General features: G+C 42.4%; 1 protein-coding gene across 3 annotated transcripts in view; it reads right to left on the bottom strand.

Annotated features, from left to right (window-relative positions):
* Positions 1-19,657, bottom strand: part of ELOVL2 (ELOVL fatty acid elongase 2) — a 101,973-nt gene that overhangs the window by 45,248 nt on the left and 37,068 nt on the right. For 2 of the 3 annotated variants that reach the window (XM_033929428.1, XM_033929429.1), the window contains exons 2-3: positions 9,976-10,039; positions 4,292-4,479 (exon numbers count right to left, since the gene is read on the bottom strand). In XM_033929428.1, coding sequence (XP_033785319.1) covers positions 4,292-4,479; positions 9,976-10,039 — 252 coding nt within the window. Of the gene's footprint in view, positions 1-4,291; positions 4,480-5,828; positions 5,955-9,975; positions 10,040-19,657 lie in introns of all 3 variants that reach the window. The other variant, XM_033929430.1, reaches the window with a different exon arrangement.

Here is a 19,657-nt window from a genome sequence, read left to right as displayed (position 1 = left end):
TGCAGTTGTGGGTTCAAACCCACGCTGCTCCTTGTGACCCTGGGCAAGTCACTTAATCCCCCCATTGTTCCAGGTACAATAGATAGATTGTGAGCCTGCTGGGACAGACATGGAAAATGCTTGAGTACCTGAATAAATTCATGTAAACCATTCTGGGAGAACGGTATAGAAAACTGAATTAATTAATTAATGGTATGTTTATTTATTTGTTTGTTCCTCACTGTAGCTCCTTGTGACTCTGAGCATTGGAAGATTAAGTGACTTGCCCAGAGTCACAAGCAGTTGCAGCAAGAGAAAAAAATAACATAATATAACATAACTGCATAATTAACCACAATTAAAATTTTAATCATATAGGGGTAATTTTAGAAAAGTTTTTCATCATGGCGTTACCCATAGAGCAGGTCTCTTATAGAACTGAGCTGAAAAGTTCTGTCAGTCCAAATCAAGATATCAGAATTATTCATTATGAATTTGTACTAATTGGACAAACAGTTAACCAAGTTTACTATTTGGAAGTGCTGAAAAGGCTGCGTGAAAAAAGTTAAAACGATAACGACCTGAACTTTTCGCCATCAACTCATGGCTCTTGCATCACGGCAATGCACCTACTCACACAGCAGTCTGTGAAGGAGATTTTAAGCTGTAAACATATAACTGAATTGGAACATCCTCCCTACTCACCAGATCTGACCCCCAATGACTTTTTTCTTTACCCAGGCATCAAGGTTAATACGACAACAGCTCTGAAGGCCATCCCAGAAAAATAGTTCTAAAATTACTTTGAAGGGTGGACTAGGCAATGGCATCAGTGATATTCAGTAATGAGGTATGTAGCACTTTTTCTAGGATGAGTTCATGAATTTAATTGTCACACTTCGTATGTATGGGTGCAACTTACATGTGAGCTGTGTATGGATGTTCCCAGGGGCATACTTTGGACAGAACAGAAGTAGTGTTGAGATATGACTTGGGTAATTTTACGAGGGTCATTTCATAAATAATGCACACTATTTTTTTTATTTACGATGTTTTATTTTTTTTTCAAGTATTTCTTTACAATCCTTCAATATAGTCTCCCTGCTTTGCAATGACCGAGTCCCATCTTCCGGGAAGCTTCATTATTCCATCCAAGACACCATTTTGTTCAGTTGCCAAATGGCTCGGGTATCGGCGGAAGAAAGCTCTTCCAGATATGCAAAACGATGTCCACGCATAGGTTGCTTCAACTTTGGAAAAAGGTTGAAGTCCGGTAGACTCATGTCTGGACTGTAGGGAGCATGAGGTAACACCTCACAGCCGTATTCGCGTAGTTTTTCAATGATGAGTGGAGAGCTCCATCTTCCCCACGACCAAAAAAATTTCGATGTGCTCAAAAGTCAAATAAATGATGATTTTTGCTTATGGTCATGAAGGCATCATCATCACAGACAAAGTTCCATGTGAAAGAAGTGTATTATTGTGATTTTTTGCAAAAAATGCACAGAAAAATGCACAAAACCCGACTTCGGTTGCTCTTGGCTGGGCCACTCATTCTTCACGACAACACTCGCCCGCACATAGGGAATGTCATTGAAAAACTACACGAATATGGCTGGGAGGTGTTACCTAGCTTAAACTAGCCTTCCCCTCTCCACGCGGCATCCACTATTCAGGCAAACTGGGAAAATCCCTTCTCTTCAAAATCACAGGTCTTTGGAACGACCTCACCACCCCGCTGCGGAACCTGAGCTCCCTTCAGTTATTCCGCAAACAACTGAAAACCTGACTTTTCAGCAAATTGTAGCTCTATCCTTCCCCCCTTTCTCTCCCCCCTTCTACACATAAGTTCATGTAATCCTTTTTCTTCTTCTCTACCCACTATTTTAAGTTCTTGTAAACCGTGTCGAGCTCCATTCTCATGGAGATGATGCGGTATATAAACTTAAGGTTTAGATTAGATTAGATTAGATTACCTCATGCTCCCTACAGTCCAAACATGAGACCAGCAGACTTTGACCTTTTTCCAAAGTTGAAACAACCTATGCATGGACATCGTTTTGCATCTCTGGAAGAGCTTTCTTCAACTGGTACCTGAGCCATTCGGCAACTGAACTAAAACAGTGTCTTGGATGGAATAATGAAGCCTCCCGGACATTGGGACTCGATCATTGTAAAGCAGGGAGACTATATTGAAGGATTGTAAAGAAATACTTGAAAAAATAAAATAAAACATGTAAATTTAAAAAAATAGTGTGTATTATTTATGAAATGACCCTCGTTTAAGGAGCTGCTTAGTTCTGGGTGGCAAGTACATGCACAAAAGCTGTTATTCTAGTTACTTACACACGTGTGAGCACATATGCATGTAAGTGACCATTTTTTGGCTATACAATATTCAGTAAGTACGCATCAAGAGGTACCATATTTTCTCATTTATAACCCGTATATAACCCATGGATAAGCATAAAGTTTGTAACTTGTTTTATTGCCCGCACCTTTGCATAGCCCATGGCTGTATACAGGTAATAATTTAAACTAATTTTGAAGAGGTTAATTCACCATCTATTAAATCCCAATGCAACCACAAAGCATCCCAACCGACAGTTAGACTCAAATATCTTAAAACATATTACTCATACACTTCTCCCTCCGGATTTGTGGGGGGTAGGGGCAGAGCCGGACCACGAATGGCGAAAAACCGTGAATATCTGGCTCTGACCCACCCCCACCTCCCTCCCGCCTTCCCAGCCTTACCTGGTGGTCTAGCGGGCTTTCGGGGCAGGAGCGATCTTCCTACGCTCCTGCCCCGTGCAGATCGCCATTAGGAAATGGCTGCTGTGAGTTCCCGTAGTATCTCGAGACTACGACGGGAACTCCCTACAGCTAGACCACCAGGTAAGGCTGGGATGCCAGGGGAAGACTTAACAATGTTTTTTTTTCTTCTTTTTTCTCCCTCCCCCAAAAAATCGCGAATATGTGAAATCGCGATTACCGAAACCGCGAATGGGGAGGGGGGAAGTGTATATGATTATTGTTTTGGGGAGGAAATGGATCTCAGAAGTGTGTGCAAAATGACTCACATGCGCATAGGTTCAAAATTGTTGTCTCCACAGATCCACTTCAGTAATGGATCTAAAAACCTCATGATTTTTTTACAACATGATATGTGATAAAATTTCTATGCTGTTTGCATCTCACAATCTTCCAAATATGTGTGTAGTGAAAAAAAAGACACTTTCACACACAGCTTCTTCAGGGGATCGGAAAAAAATACGGCCTCTTTTACAAAGCCGTGCTAGCGGCTGCGCTGCGCTAATGGTCCTGAAGCCCATAGAGATTTAAAGGACTTCAGGGCTGTTGCCGTGCGGCAGCCACTAGCGCGGCTTTGTAAAAGAGGCCGATAGTGTCATTTAGCAATGTCAGTTTCAATTTGCACTCACTACTGTTGAAAAACAGCCATTGTAGACCAGTGTCAAGAGGACAAATACATTTTGATTGCAAAACCCTTTTAACTTTAAAACAGTTAAAAACCTGTGTCAAGCAGTGTATGCTGTTTAAAAATCATCATTCTGCATGTAAAAGCTTGTATTCCCTGCACTCATGTATACCCCGCAGCATGCCCCTTCAAAATGTAAAATTTTATATTATTCATGGGGTATACGAATATACGAGAAAAGAGGGTAATAGTAAGTACTTTGCAGTACAGCAGCGTTTCATGAAATGTTGGGAAAGAGGACTCTTTTCCAATAAAGAAGCAGGGGTGTGAGCATTAGAGAATGACACAGGGGCAAATTTTTCCTCGTCCCCACAGAAAATCCCTGCAAGTTCTTTTCCTGCCCCATTCCTGCAAGCTCTGTCCTCATCTGCACAAGCCTCAAACACTTTAAAATCATAAGTGTTCGAAGCTTGTGGGGTTAAGGCAGAGCTTACAGGAATGGAGCAAGGCCAGGGAAAGTGGCAAAACTCGCGGGGATGGGAAAATTGAGTTCCTGCAGGGACGGGGACAAATTTGTCCCCGTGACATTCTTTTAGTGAGCATCTCTCTTCCGGACAAGCATTCATTTTGTACTGCAAGCTATAGGACTACAGTCAAGCCCCAGGGTCAGCCTATCTAAAGATGCAAAAAATTATTTTATTTTACATTACTGCTATGGACAACGTCTTACTAAACCTTGGGATTCATAATACTTAATACCACAGTTTAAATTTTCAAATGTTGATATTCCTTTTCTCATGAAGAGTTCTAGTGACTACTGACATACATTGTGCTTTGATGATTAAATATTGCTGTATACAAATGAAAACTTACCTCTATCAACATGTACAGGGACAGCAATGTAACTCCAAGGTTATATACAAGAAGGTGACCCCTGAGAGAAAATGCAGGCCTGTCCTTCATATATTTGATACCCAACCATATAGAAAGTATATATACTAAGGTAAGGGAAAATGTAGGTAGGTAAGAGTCCAATAAGAGCCATCCTCTGACCCTGGAATCTGCACGGAAACATGAGAAATGAAGTCAGTAATGAGCATGAGAGAAGATTTGTTGAATGCAAACCAAAGTGTAAAACTAAAAAGACATTTTCTTATTACATGAGTATCAGGGCACATTTGTTTTCTAAAACCACCGCCTATTCCTGGGATAAGCAGCATAAAATCTATTTTACTCTTTATGATTTTGCCAGGTACTTGTGACCCGAGTTGGCCACTGTTGGAAACAGGATACAGGACTTTATGGACCTTCGGTCTGTCTCAGTATGGCAAATTTTTATCCAAAATAGCAAATATACCAAAAAATTCTTACAAATTTACTGCAGATACCAGAATATAAGAACATAACTCTTATGTTCTTATATTCTGGTATCTGCAGTAAATTTGTAAGAATTTTTTTGGTATATTTGCTATTTTGGATAAAAATTTCAGAAACTGCTATTACTTGAAGTTTATATTTCCTGGAATCATTTTCCACGACTTTACCATAGACATAAGATGTCTTCATACAGAACTTGAGAAGTATCATATCATGTGTCCACTGAGCCTAGCATCTTGCCTTTGGCCACAAGAATTACTTAGAAATACCCACTAGATCTTATTGAGAAAATTCAATTCTCTGTGACATATATAGACCATAAATCAATGCCTATTTAATATTTTTTTAGAGTACCTGTAATTACTACTTCTGATGCAAATGGATTCCCATTAGAGTGACATCGGTTGAAAGTTCTTACAACTGCTATACTTAAGCCAACCAACAGTTCTATAGTATTTTCAAAATATACCCCCTCTTTTACTAAGGCGCTTAGTAAAAGGACCCCATAATATGATAATAGAAGACAAACTTGTGATGAAGCAGATTCTACCGTTGAAGAATGAACCGAGAGGGAAATCTGGGAATGTGACAAATTGAATTTCACTCTCTTACATTTAAAATGAGAGAAATGGCTTATGGCATCAGTTTCTTGGTGTTCAAATTGCTACTGGTTTAGTAATTCTAGAGAATGTTGGTAGTCTGGTTTTAAAGACCCATCATTTTCTAGGGGCATATGGGCAACATTTTTAGCCAGTAGCACAATACATTTCAGAACTGGGTATATCCTCATCTAGCTTATTGTGAAGAAGGCTCCCTGAATCTTCTAGGAACATTTACAGTGTTTTGCACCAACAATAGTATCTACAAGGGAAAGGACAACTTAAGGTTACTGTCATGCTACCACAGCACAAAATGGATCCTTCCAGAAGCAGTGCCCTTTTCAAGCACACTTAACCCAAGCCCTTCTGGTTCTGAAGCTTACTGCATTGGTCAACCAAACTGGTACTTCAGATGGAAAATGAGTTACAGGTACCTTAAATTTTGTTCTCAGATTCGTCCTTTTAAAAGTAGAACTGTTTCAAGAAAAGACACTGGCGATGCCAAGGGAATGGGTAATATTCTCCATTTGTGAATGTCCTCCACCATTTCACCTAGATTACTGTAAGGACCAAAATCTTTAGCTTTGTAACTAGAAAAGAGATGTTCTCTGATCATTTATTCATGGTAACTAATAAAGGAAAGTTAACTAAAATCGAAACCATGATATATGGCACAGAGATTTGTCAGAGAGTTATCAATAACTTGTTTCATCATGTCAGTTGTGTATAACTTGCAATCTGTAGCAAAATCACATAATCAATATTTACCAATTTGGTTATCATATTACATATTTAATATGTAAATGTGCTGAACTTGGGGAAGGAAATCAGTTTAGATATTTTTAAAGATAAATAATGAATGTAATACTATAGTAATTCTTTATTATTTTATTAAAAATCATTCATTTATTTTGGCTATTGTCTTGAGAAAAACGTTATGAACTCCAAGTTTAATTATGATATATACAACTTCGCATCATGTGATATCTTTGGGCTCCTTTTACGAAGGTGTGCTAGCAGTTTTATTGCACGCACCGGATTAGTGCGCGCTAGCCAAAAGTCTACCGCCTGCTCAAAAGGAGGCAGTAGCGGCTAGCATGTAGGGCAATTTAGCACGCTATAATCTGCACATTAAGCCCCTAGCGCACTTTCGTAAAAGGAGCCCTTTGTTTAATTGATAAAAAATATTTGTTCATGCAATAAAAGAGTATAAATAAAACAATTTTTTATTAAGCTACAATGTACATGGTAGAATCAATAAGAATAATTTAGAATCAATGGGGCAAATTCTATAAATGGTGCCCTACTGGCACCTAAGTTAATGCCATTTGAAACACAGCATCAGTATAAATTCAAAGTGCTTACTAGAGCCTAACCAAACGGCACCAGAATCGTACCTCCAGGCACCAGAATCGTACCTCCAGAGTTGCTTACCCGTGCCTAATGCCACTATAGATATGGCTAATGTTGGAAGTGGTGTTAGGCACCGTAAAGTGCCTATGAAGGCACGATTCACATCAAAAGGCACCGGAAATGTAGGCCTTGAAAATCCTAGCCTACATTTCCGGTGCCTATCTTTGCCAGAGGCACAATTCTCTAAATGGCGCCGTTGTGTGATTGGCACAGAATTGGCAGCCGCTTTAAGGTGGCCACCAACACCACCACCACCAATTAGAGAATCTGGGCCAATGTGTGTGCATTGGAGGAGAGATGGAAGAGGGGAGATATGATAGAGACAAAAAAATGCTACTCACCAGAGGTGGGCGGCTTCTCAGAGATCCACATTTAATTTAACAAGTAGAGAAAGATCCTCAACATTTATTGAGGCTCTTTCTCCACTTGTTAAATTAAATGTGGATCTCTAGGAAGCCACCCACCTCTGTTGAGTAACTTTTTTTTATATTTTTCTGTTACTACTTAATATTTTCTTGAGAGACATTTAAATACCTACATGGCATAAATGCACACAAGTTGAGTCTCTTTCAATTGAAGAGAGATTCTGGAATGATGGGGCATAGGATGAAGGTAAAAGGGGATAGACTAAGACATAACATCAGAAAATACTTTTTCACTCAAAGGGTATTGAATACATGGCATGGCCTCCCAATGGAGGTGATGGAGACTGAATTTGAGAAAGCTTGGGACAAGCATGTTGGATCTCTAAGAGAGAGAAAGGGAAAGTAGATGGCATGGTTAGACAGATTAGATAGGCCATATGGTCTTTATCTGCCTTCATTTTTCTGTGTTTCTATGTGTGAAACAGTGAATGCCTAGTTTCCTTAGCCCAATTAATTGAATAATTAAAACCAGGTGTTTAAATAGGAAATATTTAAAGCGCCTACAGATTAAATCTTTGCAGCTGAGGTTGGTCATTTTTATACAGTTGAGCAGATGCATAAAGCTGAAAACTACAATGATTCTCTCAAGAAACAATTTTCATGTAAAGATTATCCTAAGAGCAAACCAGAAATAGCCATGTATCTTAAAGAACCCCAGACTAACATCTAACGATCTACAGGTCTGCCTCTCTGCAGCTGATGTGAGGGTTCATGCAGTAACCATCAGGAAAAAAAAGAATGGTGATGGTAGTCATAGCCAGGAAGAAAGCACTACTCTCTACAAAGAACACTGCTGCATTCCTCAAGTAGACCAAAGGACATCTGAATGCTTCACAAAATTTCTCTATTTTACTTTTTGGCCATAACAAATATTAGGCTTGGTGAAAACCACACACTGCTTTCCAAAGTAAGCACATCATCCCAACTGTAGTGCATGGTGAGGGACTACTTTGCTGTATCAGCATCATTAATGGAATCATGAATTTGACTTTAGCGCGGATAATTCTAGAAGAAAACATCAACCCTAAATATTTAAATAAATCTACTACAGAATGGCTAAAGAAGAGATTTTATGTTTTGGATTGGCTAAGTCAGGGGTAGGCAATTCTGGCCTCGAGAACCGGAGCCAGGTCAGGTTTTCAGGATATCCATAATAAATATGCATGAGATAGATTTGCATCTCAAGGAGGTAGTGCATGCAAATCCATCTCATACATATTCATTGTGGATATCCTGAATATCTGACCTGGCTCTGGCTCTCGAGGACCGGAATTACCTATCCCTGGGCTAAGTCAAATTCCTGAGCTAAATCCTATTGAAATGTTGTGGCAAGACATAAGAATAGCTTTACTGGGTCAGACCAATGGTCCATTACGCTCAGTAGCCCGTTCTCACGGTGGTCAATCCAGGTCACTAGTACCTGGCAAAAACCTGAAGAGTAGCAACATTTCATGCTACCGATCCAGGGCAAGCAGAGGCTTCTCCCATGCCTTTCTCAGTACCTGAAGTAAGCTGTTCAGGTCCGACCTGAAACTACTCTGTATGGAACAATGGGCCTAAATTCCTCAAGGATTATGTGAAAAATCCAACTGTTTCCTCTGTTTTGTTGCTGGAATGAAGGTGGCAGATGCTTTTCATTTAAAGAACACTTATTGTTAATAAGTCTTTTTGTTAAACTACTAATTAAAATTTATCCTTTATATCTGAATTATTTATTTAGTGGTGTTATTTGTTTCTCTCTCATCAGGGGTTAGGCTTAGGATATAAATTGTGCTTAAATATAGACCATTCTATGAGGTTCCTAAACTTTTCTCAGCACTGTATATCATTGCTGGATGATTTTTATGTTGGACCAATAACCCCCCCTCCCTACACACACATATTGGAACCTGAAAAAAAATATCTGACTTTCTTCAATGTGGGTATAAGGCAGGGGTTCTGAACCCAGTCCTTCTGGACACACCAAGCCGATCTGGTTTCAGATAACCACAATGAATATGCATGAAACATAGAAACATGATGGCCGATAAAGGCCAATTGGCCCATCTAGTCGGCCCATCAGAAAGTGAGGGGCTTGTCTGGGAATTGAACCCAGGACCTCTCGCACCCAAAGTGAGAATCATACCACTAGAAGACCAACGAGCCACTGGGTTGCAGTGCTGATAGATTTGCATAAAATGGAAGAAGTACATGCAAATTCTCAAGCATATTCATGGTGGGTATCTGGAAACCTGACTGCCTCTGTGTGTCCCTGGTTTGAGAACCTGTGCTTTAGGGTAATGAGTCTAAACTAATTGCCTGAAAGATCTTTGAAACAGTATTTCAAATGAAATCTTGTGTATTTCTGAGAATCCAGAAAAGAGAAAAAAAATGCACATTTCCTAGTGCCACCCAGATCTGCATGTATGCAGAAAAACCCAGACTGATCAGCTCATATTTTCAAAACGAAATGTGTCATTCTGCCAGAGTGGTGTACAGCCCTCATTTTACTTCCCCTTCCCCCCTGATACATTTTGAAAATGCACTTAGTCTGAACTGCTAAATGGGCTTGAGAAAATGTACTTTCAACACCAGCACAATACATAGCAAATTAATTAAAGTAATAAGTAGGATGTAAGAATTAGTGTTGTGTAAAATATATTATTGATTTCTCTGCAAAACAGCCAATTTATGTTGAGGGAAACTGGAAATTAAACTCTCTCATTTCATATAAGTAAGGATGTTCATTGCTCCCAGTACTTACCGCGAGGTCCAAACATATAATCCACAAATGCATTTACTTCTTGATCTAGGGCCTTTATCTGTTCCTGAAAGAACACAAAGCAAATTGGTACTTTAAAACATGAATCTACAAAATTGGCACTTTACAACAAGCAGATAGCCAACAAATTCATTATGAAAAAGATGTGCTATAGCAAAATGGAATCACCATAATAAATATTGGGCAAGACTGATGCTGAGGGTCACAATATCAGCTCACATGAGCAATGCTGGATCACATATATCCCCTTTGTAGCTCAGCTCCTAATGACGCCAAGAGGCAAAACACAAGCTGGTGTAGAGCTGAACTAATACAATATATGACATATATCAAAAAGGATTACAAGGAGCTGATAAACCGGATTCATCATCAAGTCGAATATGGTGTATAACAAGGATATAACGTGAAACAGCAGGAATTGCATCATGAACTTGATCAGGTGGTCCAGCAGCGATACTGAAGCAGTAACATTGAACAAACCAAAGATGTTCATTTAGCTGACATAAGGGAGGAGCACGGTATTTGATGTTAATAATGTGATCGTTTGTACAGGTTTATGAGTAGAAGTAATTTATATAGGAAAAAGTAATTTTTAAATAAAAGAAAACTGATAAATATTAATACCTTCATTTGTAACACTTTGTAAAGGGATTCCTTTTCTACCTTACTTGCTTGATTCTGGCCACTTTTTTAAATTGCATCATTTCTGAAATCTGAATTTGTAGCAAGTAGGAGGATTCTGCAAGAAACCATTTGCTCTTCTCGGTCAACAAACAATTTTTTTTTTAAACCCTTAATATTGAATGTGTTCATCTTATGGACTGGTTTGGTAGCTCAGTGGTAGTGCTGCATTCAGAGAGACCTGGATTTGGTTCTCAGTTCAGCCTTCTGCTTGCTAGATCAGCTGGGAATGTTATAATGCCCCTGTATCGCTCCATGGCGCGACCTCATCTGGAGTATTGCATTCACTTCTGGTCTCCTTATCTCAAGAAAGATATAGTGGTGCTAGAAAAGGTTCAAAGAAGAGTGACCAAGATGATAAAGGGGATGGAACTTCTCTCATATGAGGAAAGACTACAAAGGTCAGGGCTCTTCAGCTTGGAAAAGAGATAGCTGAGGGGAGATATGATTGAAGTCTACAAAATCCTGAGTTGAGTAGAACGGGTACAAATAGATCGATTTTTCTCTCCCTCTCCTCTGCTTTCAGACCTATTATTCCTTCCTTTTCACTTCCTCCCCCCTCAGTCTGGCATATGCCCCTCTCTTTGGACCCACTTTCTCCTTCACCTAAAAGCTCTTGTTTTGGGCGTTTGGGAGAAAGGCTTTTTTTAGGTTGATTATAGACATTGTGGTGGTCTGGGCGTTTAAACAGCTGAACGTAGAGGCAGGCCATTATAAAAAAAATTTTAAAAACCTCCTTTTGGAAGTTTTTTTTGATAATGTACATTTTCCCTGCTTCTACTTTCGTTTAAGGCCTTAGGCCAAAAGGGGACTTAGACGTTTTTTTTTATTATGCCCCTCCACGTGCATAAACCACCAAGAGATAGAAACCAAGGCCCAGCATGTTTATCTGCAACAAAAGATATCTACCATTAGGATCTTTCTGAACCTGGGTAACCTGACCCATAAAGCCCTTACAAATGAGCACTGCCACTCCTCCTTTCTTTGAAGGATTCAAAGCATAGAAAACCTGCAGTACAAAGCTTAGAGTGTTCAGCATCAGTAAGCTTGGTCTCCTATAAACAAGCAATGTCCACAGCCCATCGCTTCAGTTGAGATAGGATCTTGGTGCGTTTTATAGGGGAGGTTATACCAGAGACATTCCAGGTAATCAAATTGAGCTTAGAGGGCATCTAAAAAAGAAGAAGCCAAGAAGTACAAATGCTTAGGTATAGAAACATAGGGTGCCCCAGACACCCATCCCATAGCTAGAGCACCAGTACCACTATATGGTAGCCAGAAGCCATCAAACAAGATCTGCCCAATATGTGACAGAGAAGAAAAGCAGAGCTTCAGATGATACTAGATACTGTACCCAACACCAGTGAAACAACCCAACAGCATGCAATAGTACATAATACCCCTCCCAACAGGCAACCAGAAGAATACAGTGAACTCCCCATATCCCATACCTAACCCAAAGTCCGCACTCATTATCCTGCCAAGCATTACCAATTCCCAAACCAATAGGAACCAGTATACCCGAGTCACGACCCAATGTGAACTGTCCGAAGCCCCACCCGCCACCAACCGGCATCCACACATTCTGCTCACTCATTCAATCTACCCACAAGTGCAGAACCACCACTCATACCCCCCACCACATTCCATAAGCAATCATCCCTCAGCAGGTAAAACACAGGTAGCAGCTCGGCTGTGTACCAAAGGAATTACAGTACTACCAGCTAAACCGGTCTGGCCGTTATAAGTTTTTAAAGTGAGATCGGGAGGCTGGGGGAAGCTGGACGATGGTGGAGAGAAGGGAAAAACATGCCAACCTTCAGGTAGACTCTTAAAGTCGCAGGGCCGAGGGTAACATGTCATGTGAGGTCCCCAAAATATTGGGGGTGCTCAGGCACCCACAGCACTGATGCCTACACCCTTATGCAGCACTTCCCAACCAACACGCCCCCCCCCCCCCCCCTGGTGAGCGCTGATATCGGGCCTCCTACAGCAGCAGAAGCAGCGGCACTGGACGGCCAACAAGAGATAACTCTTAGGACAGGCTTTTTGCTGCTAGAGCACTGCCGCTTCTACTTTAGGATGCCCAAAGGTATGAGGGGAGGAGGGTTGGTCACTGAATCTGCGAGCCCAATTTTTTAAGAAAACAAATTGAAGGGAAATCAGGACTTATTCTTTATCTGCCTACTTATGCTTTAACAGTTCTGTTGCAAATGTTAGACTGCTCGCCTTATTCATAGCACTTTGCTGAGTTCCTCTTTGTACTCTTTGCATTGTTTTTTGACCTCTATTTGTTTGATGCTGTTTTCGTTTGGAACTGAATAAAGATGATTAAAAAAAAAAAAAGAAAACAAATTGATTTTGAATTGATTCACCGAAGTGAATCGTTGAATTGGGCAGCTTTGCTTCATGCATCCAGTGCTCATTTGGTCAGTTTGGGTAACTTTTTAGCCCTTATGCACTTTTAAAACAGGTCTAACTCCAAGGCCCTAATTCTGCAAAGTACGACCCGATTGTAGGCAGCTGTAGGCGTCCTACAGCTGTCTAATCAGCCAATCGGGAGGCACGTTTTCTAAAAAAATGCTCCCCAGGCAGGCCGCCTATATTAAAGGTGCCTCTGGGAGCCTAGGGAGGCCCACAGGCCCGTCTAAGCTCGCCTAAGGTTAGGCGGTAGCCTTAGGCGAACCTAGGTGGCCCTGCGCATCTCCCTAGCAGAGCGGGAGATGCTTACAATGTAGGCTAGCAAAATGCTGGCCTACATGGTAAGTAGACACGGCCGCTATACTTTATTGTGGCAAGGGATCTCCCTGCCGTAATTAGTATAGCAGCCGCAGCTACAGCTGCCAGTCTCCCCAACTCCCCTCGTAAATTCGCATCAGGAAAGTGCCCAACCACTCCTGCCGAAAGAACCTGCCTACCCCAAAGATTGCCGGCAGGAGGGTACCCAACCCCTCCTGCTGGACCCCACCAATGACCCTCCCAAACAAAATGCCCTAACCGCCCTCCCCGGACCCCCACAATGGCCTCCCCGAAGATCGCCGGCAGGAGGGTGCCAAACCCCTCCTGCCGGACCCCTCAATGCCCTCACGAAGATCACCGGCAGAAGGGTGCCCAACCCCCTCCTGCTGGACCCCCCCCCCAACGAACCCCTCACCCCGGAACCCCCCTGAAGCTTACCACCAAGTTGGCCGGACGGGTCTTCACACTGTCCGGCCAGCAGGCCCGCCTCTGTCCAAATGAGGTGGACCCGCCCCTCCCCTGCCCAACCCACAGGATCCTAGGGCCTGATTGGCCCAAGCGCCTAAGGCTCCTCCCACTATAGGAGGGGCCTTAGGCATATCTCTCTCCTCCTTTTTTCCCCTCAGATCTAGTATCTGTCTCCTTCCTCTTTTCCTCCTCCCAGGTCTGGTATCGGTCTCCTCTCCTTCCCCCCTGCTCTGGCATTTCTCTCTCCACTCCCTTCCTCCTGGTCTTCCTTCTCAATTTATTTTCTGCCTCTGTCTAAATTCTTTTTTACTATTCAGTCCTCAATTTCCTCCTTTCACTGTGTCTACCTATAGCTTGCCACCTCTTTCCCTCACCCCTTCCAGTATCTAACTCTATCCTCTTCTCTCAATCCAGCATGTGCCCTTTTTTCTTTCTCTTCCCCACTTCCTTCCAGCGTCTGCTCCCCCTCTCCCTCACACTTCCATTCAGCAGCTGTCCCTCCTCTCCCCCACACTTCCATTCAGTGTCTGTCTCCCTCTCTCTACCCCTTCCATCTACTGTTCACCCTCTGTCTCGCCCCTTCCATTCACTGCCCTCTCTGCCCTTTCCATCCAGTGTCCGCCCTCTCTCTCTCTTCCATATGGCATCTTCTCTATTTCTATGCTCCTTCCATAAACTATCTATCCTGTGCCCCTTCTCTCCTTTGTACATGATTGATTTCAGCTCTGCCACCTCTCCATTTTGCTCTCTCTCTATCACCACCTTGTCCCCGTCTCTCTTCTCCTTTCTTTCCTTCCCACCCCATGGTCTGGCATCATCCCTTCCCTGATTCCCTGGCATCTCTCTCCTTTCCTTTTCTTCCATCTTTCCCTCCCCCTCCATGCTCTGACATCTCCTCCTTTCTTTCCTCCTTCCTTTTCCCTTGGTCTGGCATACCTTCCTCCTTCCCTCCATGCCCTGGCATCTCTTCTTCCCTCCAAGCCCTGGCATCGCCTTTCATTCCCTCCCTCATCTTCCTTCTCCTTCCAGTTGGGTACAGCAACACTCTCCTCTGCAGCTCTGGACTTCCTCATACCTGATCCTCCCCCCACCGAATCGCTATTATTTTAAATGTTATGGCAGCCGCGGCACTGTATCCATCAGAGGAGACCTCTAACCACGGCCTGCCCTGGAACTCTTCCTGCAACAGTGACTTCCTGTTCCCGCCTAGGCGGGCGGCTGCTGCAGGAAGAGTTCCGGGGCAGGCCGAGGTTAGAAGTCTCCTCTGATGGATACAGTGCCGCGGCTGCCATAACATTTAAAATAATAGCGATCCGGGGTGGGAGCAGGTGTGGGGAAGTCCGGAGATGCATTAGAGGAAGTGAGAATAGGGCAGCTAAGTATGCTGGTCCAACGTCGCCTTCAAAACCGGGGGGGGGGGGGTTTGAAGCGGCGGTAGGCAGCAGCAGTGGGGGCTGGTCTGGGGGAGCAGGTTTTGCCTTCGGCACTAGATGGAGGGAAAGTGATCGCCTGTCCCGTTGTCCCCCATGGACAGCTTCGGGACGTTATCCCTGAATATGGGACATTTTGGCATCCCGAAGCTGTGTGTGGGATCTAAAAAGGGGACAATCCCATTCAAAACGGGACGTATGGTCACCTTAGTTATGAGGAGACAGGAGTGAGCGGGCCACGCTCCTGCCTTAAAGACTCCCGCTGGATCACCAGGTACCTCAGTGGGCCCGGGAAGATCATGGCGTTGGAAGGGAGATTAAAGTGTCAGGGCCTGGATAGCGATTCCATCAGGCAATCTCAGGGCCAGCTGCCTCTAGCTCTGAGGAAAGAGGAAGTTGCATCATCGGAGGCAGACCGTCCTAGCAAAAGCCCCGAGGCTGCCTGATAGAATCACTAAAGTAATGCTATCGGCAGCTGTGTGTGGAAGTTAAAAGCACAGTGAACTGCCACTGCTAGTCTGGGAGGGCTGGGGAGAGAAATCGATGGTGGAAGGTGAGAGACTTATAGCGCTGGGCCATGTACCCCCTGACAATGGTGTGTGTACCCCCTGGGGTACGCTTACTGTGTGTTGAGAAGGTTATGTGCACACGCATCATTTATGTACTATGCTATATTCTGAATATTTTTTAGTCCATTTAGTCATAATATTTGGACAGTTTGAAAACTAATATACAGACTTTGTTATAAAGTTTACTTTATGCACACATTGGGCCAGATTCTGTATTGTGCAACCACAGTTGAATGTGCAAATCTGTGCACATTGACAATCTGCACACGCAACTTAACTGTTTAATAAACCAGTCAGTGCTAATAATTGGCACTAATTAGAATTTATATGCGGTATTTTCTGTGTACGCTATAAAATGATGTGTATAAATTTTACTTCATGGATCTCAAGAGGGTGTGTGGCCATGGGAGGAGCATGGGCAAGTTGTGGCATTCCTAAATAGTTAGGTGCACTGTTATAAAATATAGCTGATCTGTGCACAGCTTAGTTGCAGGTATTTAAGCCTGGTTCTCATTGGCATAAATGGTTGTGCCTAAATGTTAGTCTTGAGGACAGGTGCGGACGTGATTCTATAACTGCAGTTTAACTTCAGAAGGATTTTATATAGTCTCGCAAAGCCCAATCCTTTTGGGCATCAATGTTTTAGCATCATATATAGAATATGGCCCTTATGAATTGGTTAACCCTTTATTTGGCATGTTGTTCAAAGCGACATGTAAAAAGTTTCTATGGCTCTTATGGGAGATCTGTATCTCCAAATGTTTGTTACTTGGCACTGTTGCTCTCATTCAGCATCAAGTTACATAAAGCAGCCGTTTTCACCATCTGCCAATTAAAGGGTTAAAACCAGTGATGGTTATTTCTGGACTGTGGGAAGCACTCAAGTGAAACTAATAGAGAATGAAAACTCAACCTCTGAGGTTTTTCCACTCATATATAACAATATCACATACAATTACAGTACTCCCCCAAAATTCGTGGGTTCCATTCCAGGAACAGTGGTGAATTTCAAAAAACTGCAAAAGCAGTTTTTTTGCCTGTCATAAGGTAGGGGAGGCAGGAGAGGGCAGCTGGAGCGCCAGCAGGTGCAGAAATTCACTTGCAGTCTGCTCTGACCGCCTCTTCCTGTAGTAAAGTTGGGCTACACCAATCAGGAACTGCTTTGACCACGCAGCTCCTGATTGGTGTAGCCCAACTTTACAACAGGAAGAGGCGGTCGGAGCAGACCCGCAAATGATTGAGTCTGTTAACCACGAAATTCGCGGGGGAACACTGTATATACAATGTTGGGATTACTTTGGTCCAATAATTTGTAATGATAGGTAAGGAGTTTTGTTCGTAGTAGCTTACTCTATTTTGGTCATTTTTGAGGCAATACTTTACACGGCCGCAGACACCTGTTACTCAACATCTCTAGAGCAAGGACCCTGCCTGTCCGGAAGAATAATAACTTTTTTCACAGTAGCTTCAGGTTGTGGGACCTCATCTTAGTTTCCTTGGTAGACTAATTTAAATTCATCCTGTAAGCACAGCAATTGGTTAACAGGCAACATGGACAGACATTTTGTCTTAGTAAGATGGAGTAACTGACAGTCATGTTAGCAATATCTCTGACCAGAAAATGCATCGCTCTGGGAATGAACATATCTTATCTTCAGTACAAAGGACAAAATGGTGACTGCAAACATATCAGTGGTTGTTTTGAAGGACACTAGTCTTATGCTTCCTGCCAACTCAGTTTGTGTTTTTTGTTTAATCGTGCAATGATTCCTGTTTTTTTCATGGCAGTTGCAAAGCTACTAATCAATTAAGATAGATGTTCTATCATTTAATGTTTACAACAACCAGAAGTTATATGGCTGTCTTGTCTCCAAAGGAGTGCGAAAGTGCCAGAGATTTTACACGTACTAATTCTCCCATATAAGAATGCGGAGGAATTTACAGGTATCTTTCCATTTTTTTAAATGTATATGTTTATTATTATTTTTAAACAGCTATTAAACAGTAACTATTCTCAAACGTGAAAAAGAATTTAATGGTAACTTTGTCCGGGCTTTGTAAAGCTTCCTCTTCATATCGTGTCGGGAGGGGGGCATCCGCACATACATGGATGCCCTCCCAACCGATGAAAATAGGCTGAGGAGGGCAAGGACAGAACAGGGCGGCGGCTGGGGAGGGTCTATGCTACCCGCCTGGGGTGCGTCGTGTCCCCCCCCTTTACCACATCCAGTTGATATCAGGATCAGCCTTGTTGCCAGTATTAATAAATATTTTCTCAGCTCCTCTTTTTACAGTGATACTGGAGTTTGTAGTGCAGGTGTATGGATATGCAGATGATATCAGATCTCTCTGAATTTAACATCATTACAAAATTGTCTGGCTGCCACATCTAGATGGCTGAATAAAAAAAGGTTAATGTTAAATACAGATAAAACTATGATATTCAAGGTTTCAAGGTTTATTAAATATTTCATGAATCGCTGAATCTGTTTACAAAACAATGTACATAATTATAAAATAGGATAGAGTTTAAAAAAATACAAAATACATGAACATTAAGATTAAGACGAGACAAACATTAGTTGGAAGGGGAGGAGGGTAAAAAGATACATCTGTTATATCGAGAAAGACAAATAAGGGAAAAAACAAAAGGAAACAGGGTAGTTAAAAAAAAAAAATATCATAAAAGTCAAAAAAGGCTTAATGAAGCACATCCCTATCCTAAAAAGCAATTAACAATTGTTGGAAAAAATCTTTTCAACTAGTGAAGAAATTTAAATATCTAGCAGTAAAGGGAGAAGTTACATCGGAAGGAGGGACTTCGACTAGAAGGTCCCAGAGCAGTCCTGCATGCGATGTTGCCTCTTCATCCCACAAGGCTTCTAAGAGGCTGGTAGGCCCGCCCTGGGAGGCGCAAAAAGGGCCGACCCAGGGGAGTTGCAGGGTTTTTTATTTTTTGCCGATTTTTGAACCACGATCTGGAGCGAGGGGAGGGAGTGGGGCTGTTAGACCTGCAATAGGGAAGGAGGGGGCTGCTGGACTCATGAGGGGGCTGCTGCTGGCTCCCCCGCAAAGGGGGGAAGGGATTGCTTAGGCTGCTGGATCAGATGGAGCTGAAGGGAAGGGAGACAGCTGCTGGATCTTGTCTGGGGATTGTTACAAGATAAGCTTATTTTGAGAAGTTACCCCCTATAAGTACACTTCTCCCTCCATATTCCTGGGAGTTGGGGGCAAAGCTGGCCTGCGAATATGGAAAAATCATGAATAACTTTAGGGCCAACTCCTAACTCACCCCTGCCTCCCTCCTGTCTCCCGGACCTGTCCACTGTACTTACTTTTTAAAGCCTGGTGAATATAGTGGTAAAGCACGGCAGGAGCGATCTTCCTACGCTCCTGCCCCGTACAGAGCCAGGAACAAAAATGGCTGCCGTGAGACCATGGAAACTCATGCTAAACCACCAGGTTTTAAAAAGCAAGTAGTGGAGAGGTCCGGGAGGTGGGGGTGGGTCACCCAGATGAAAACCACGAATAACTGAACGGCCAGATATTGTAACAGCGATCTGTTGTTTCAGGTACATAGTGAAAAATCTAATCAAGAAAATGTGATGACATGTGCCATGAAATAACTCACATGGAAATTATGTAGCTAACATTATAAGGAAATTTTGGAATATTGTCAGAACACATGATACTTTCAGAGATACTCATCTTAGGATTAGCTTTTTCTCAGGATAAAAATTGTAAAAGACATTTTAAGTCCAGCATATGCAAAGTGGA

Source organism: Geotrypetes seraphini, chromosome 2 (assembly GCF_902459505.1).
Source record: "Geotrypetes seraphini chromosome 2, aGeoSer1.1, whole genome shotgun sequence".
Taxonomy (NCBI): Eukaryota; Metazoa; Chordata; class Amphibia; order Gymnophiona; family Dermophiidae; genus Geotrypetes; species Geotrypetes seraphini.
The sequence above is the reverse complement of the archived record's forward strand: the minus strand, read 5'-3'. Positions and strand labels throughout refer to the sequence as shown.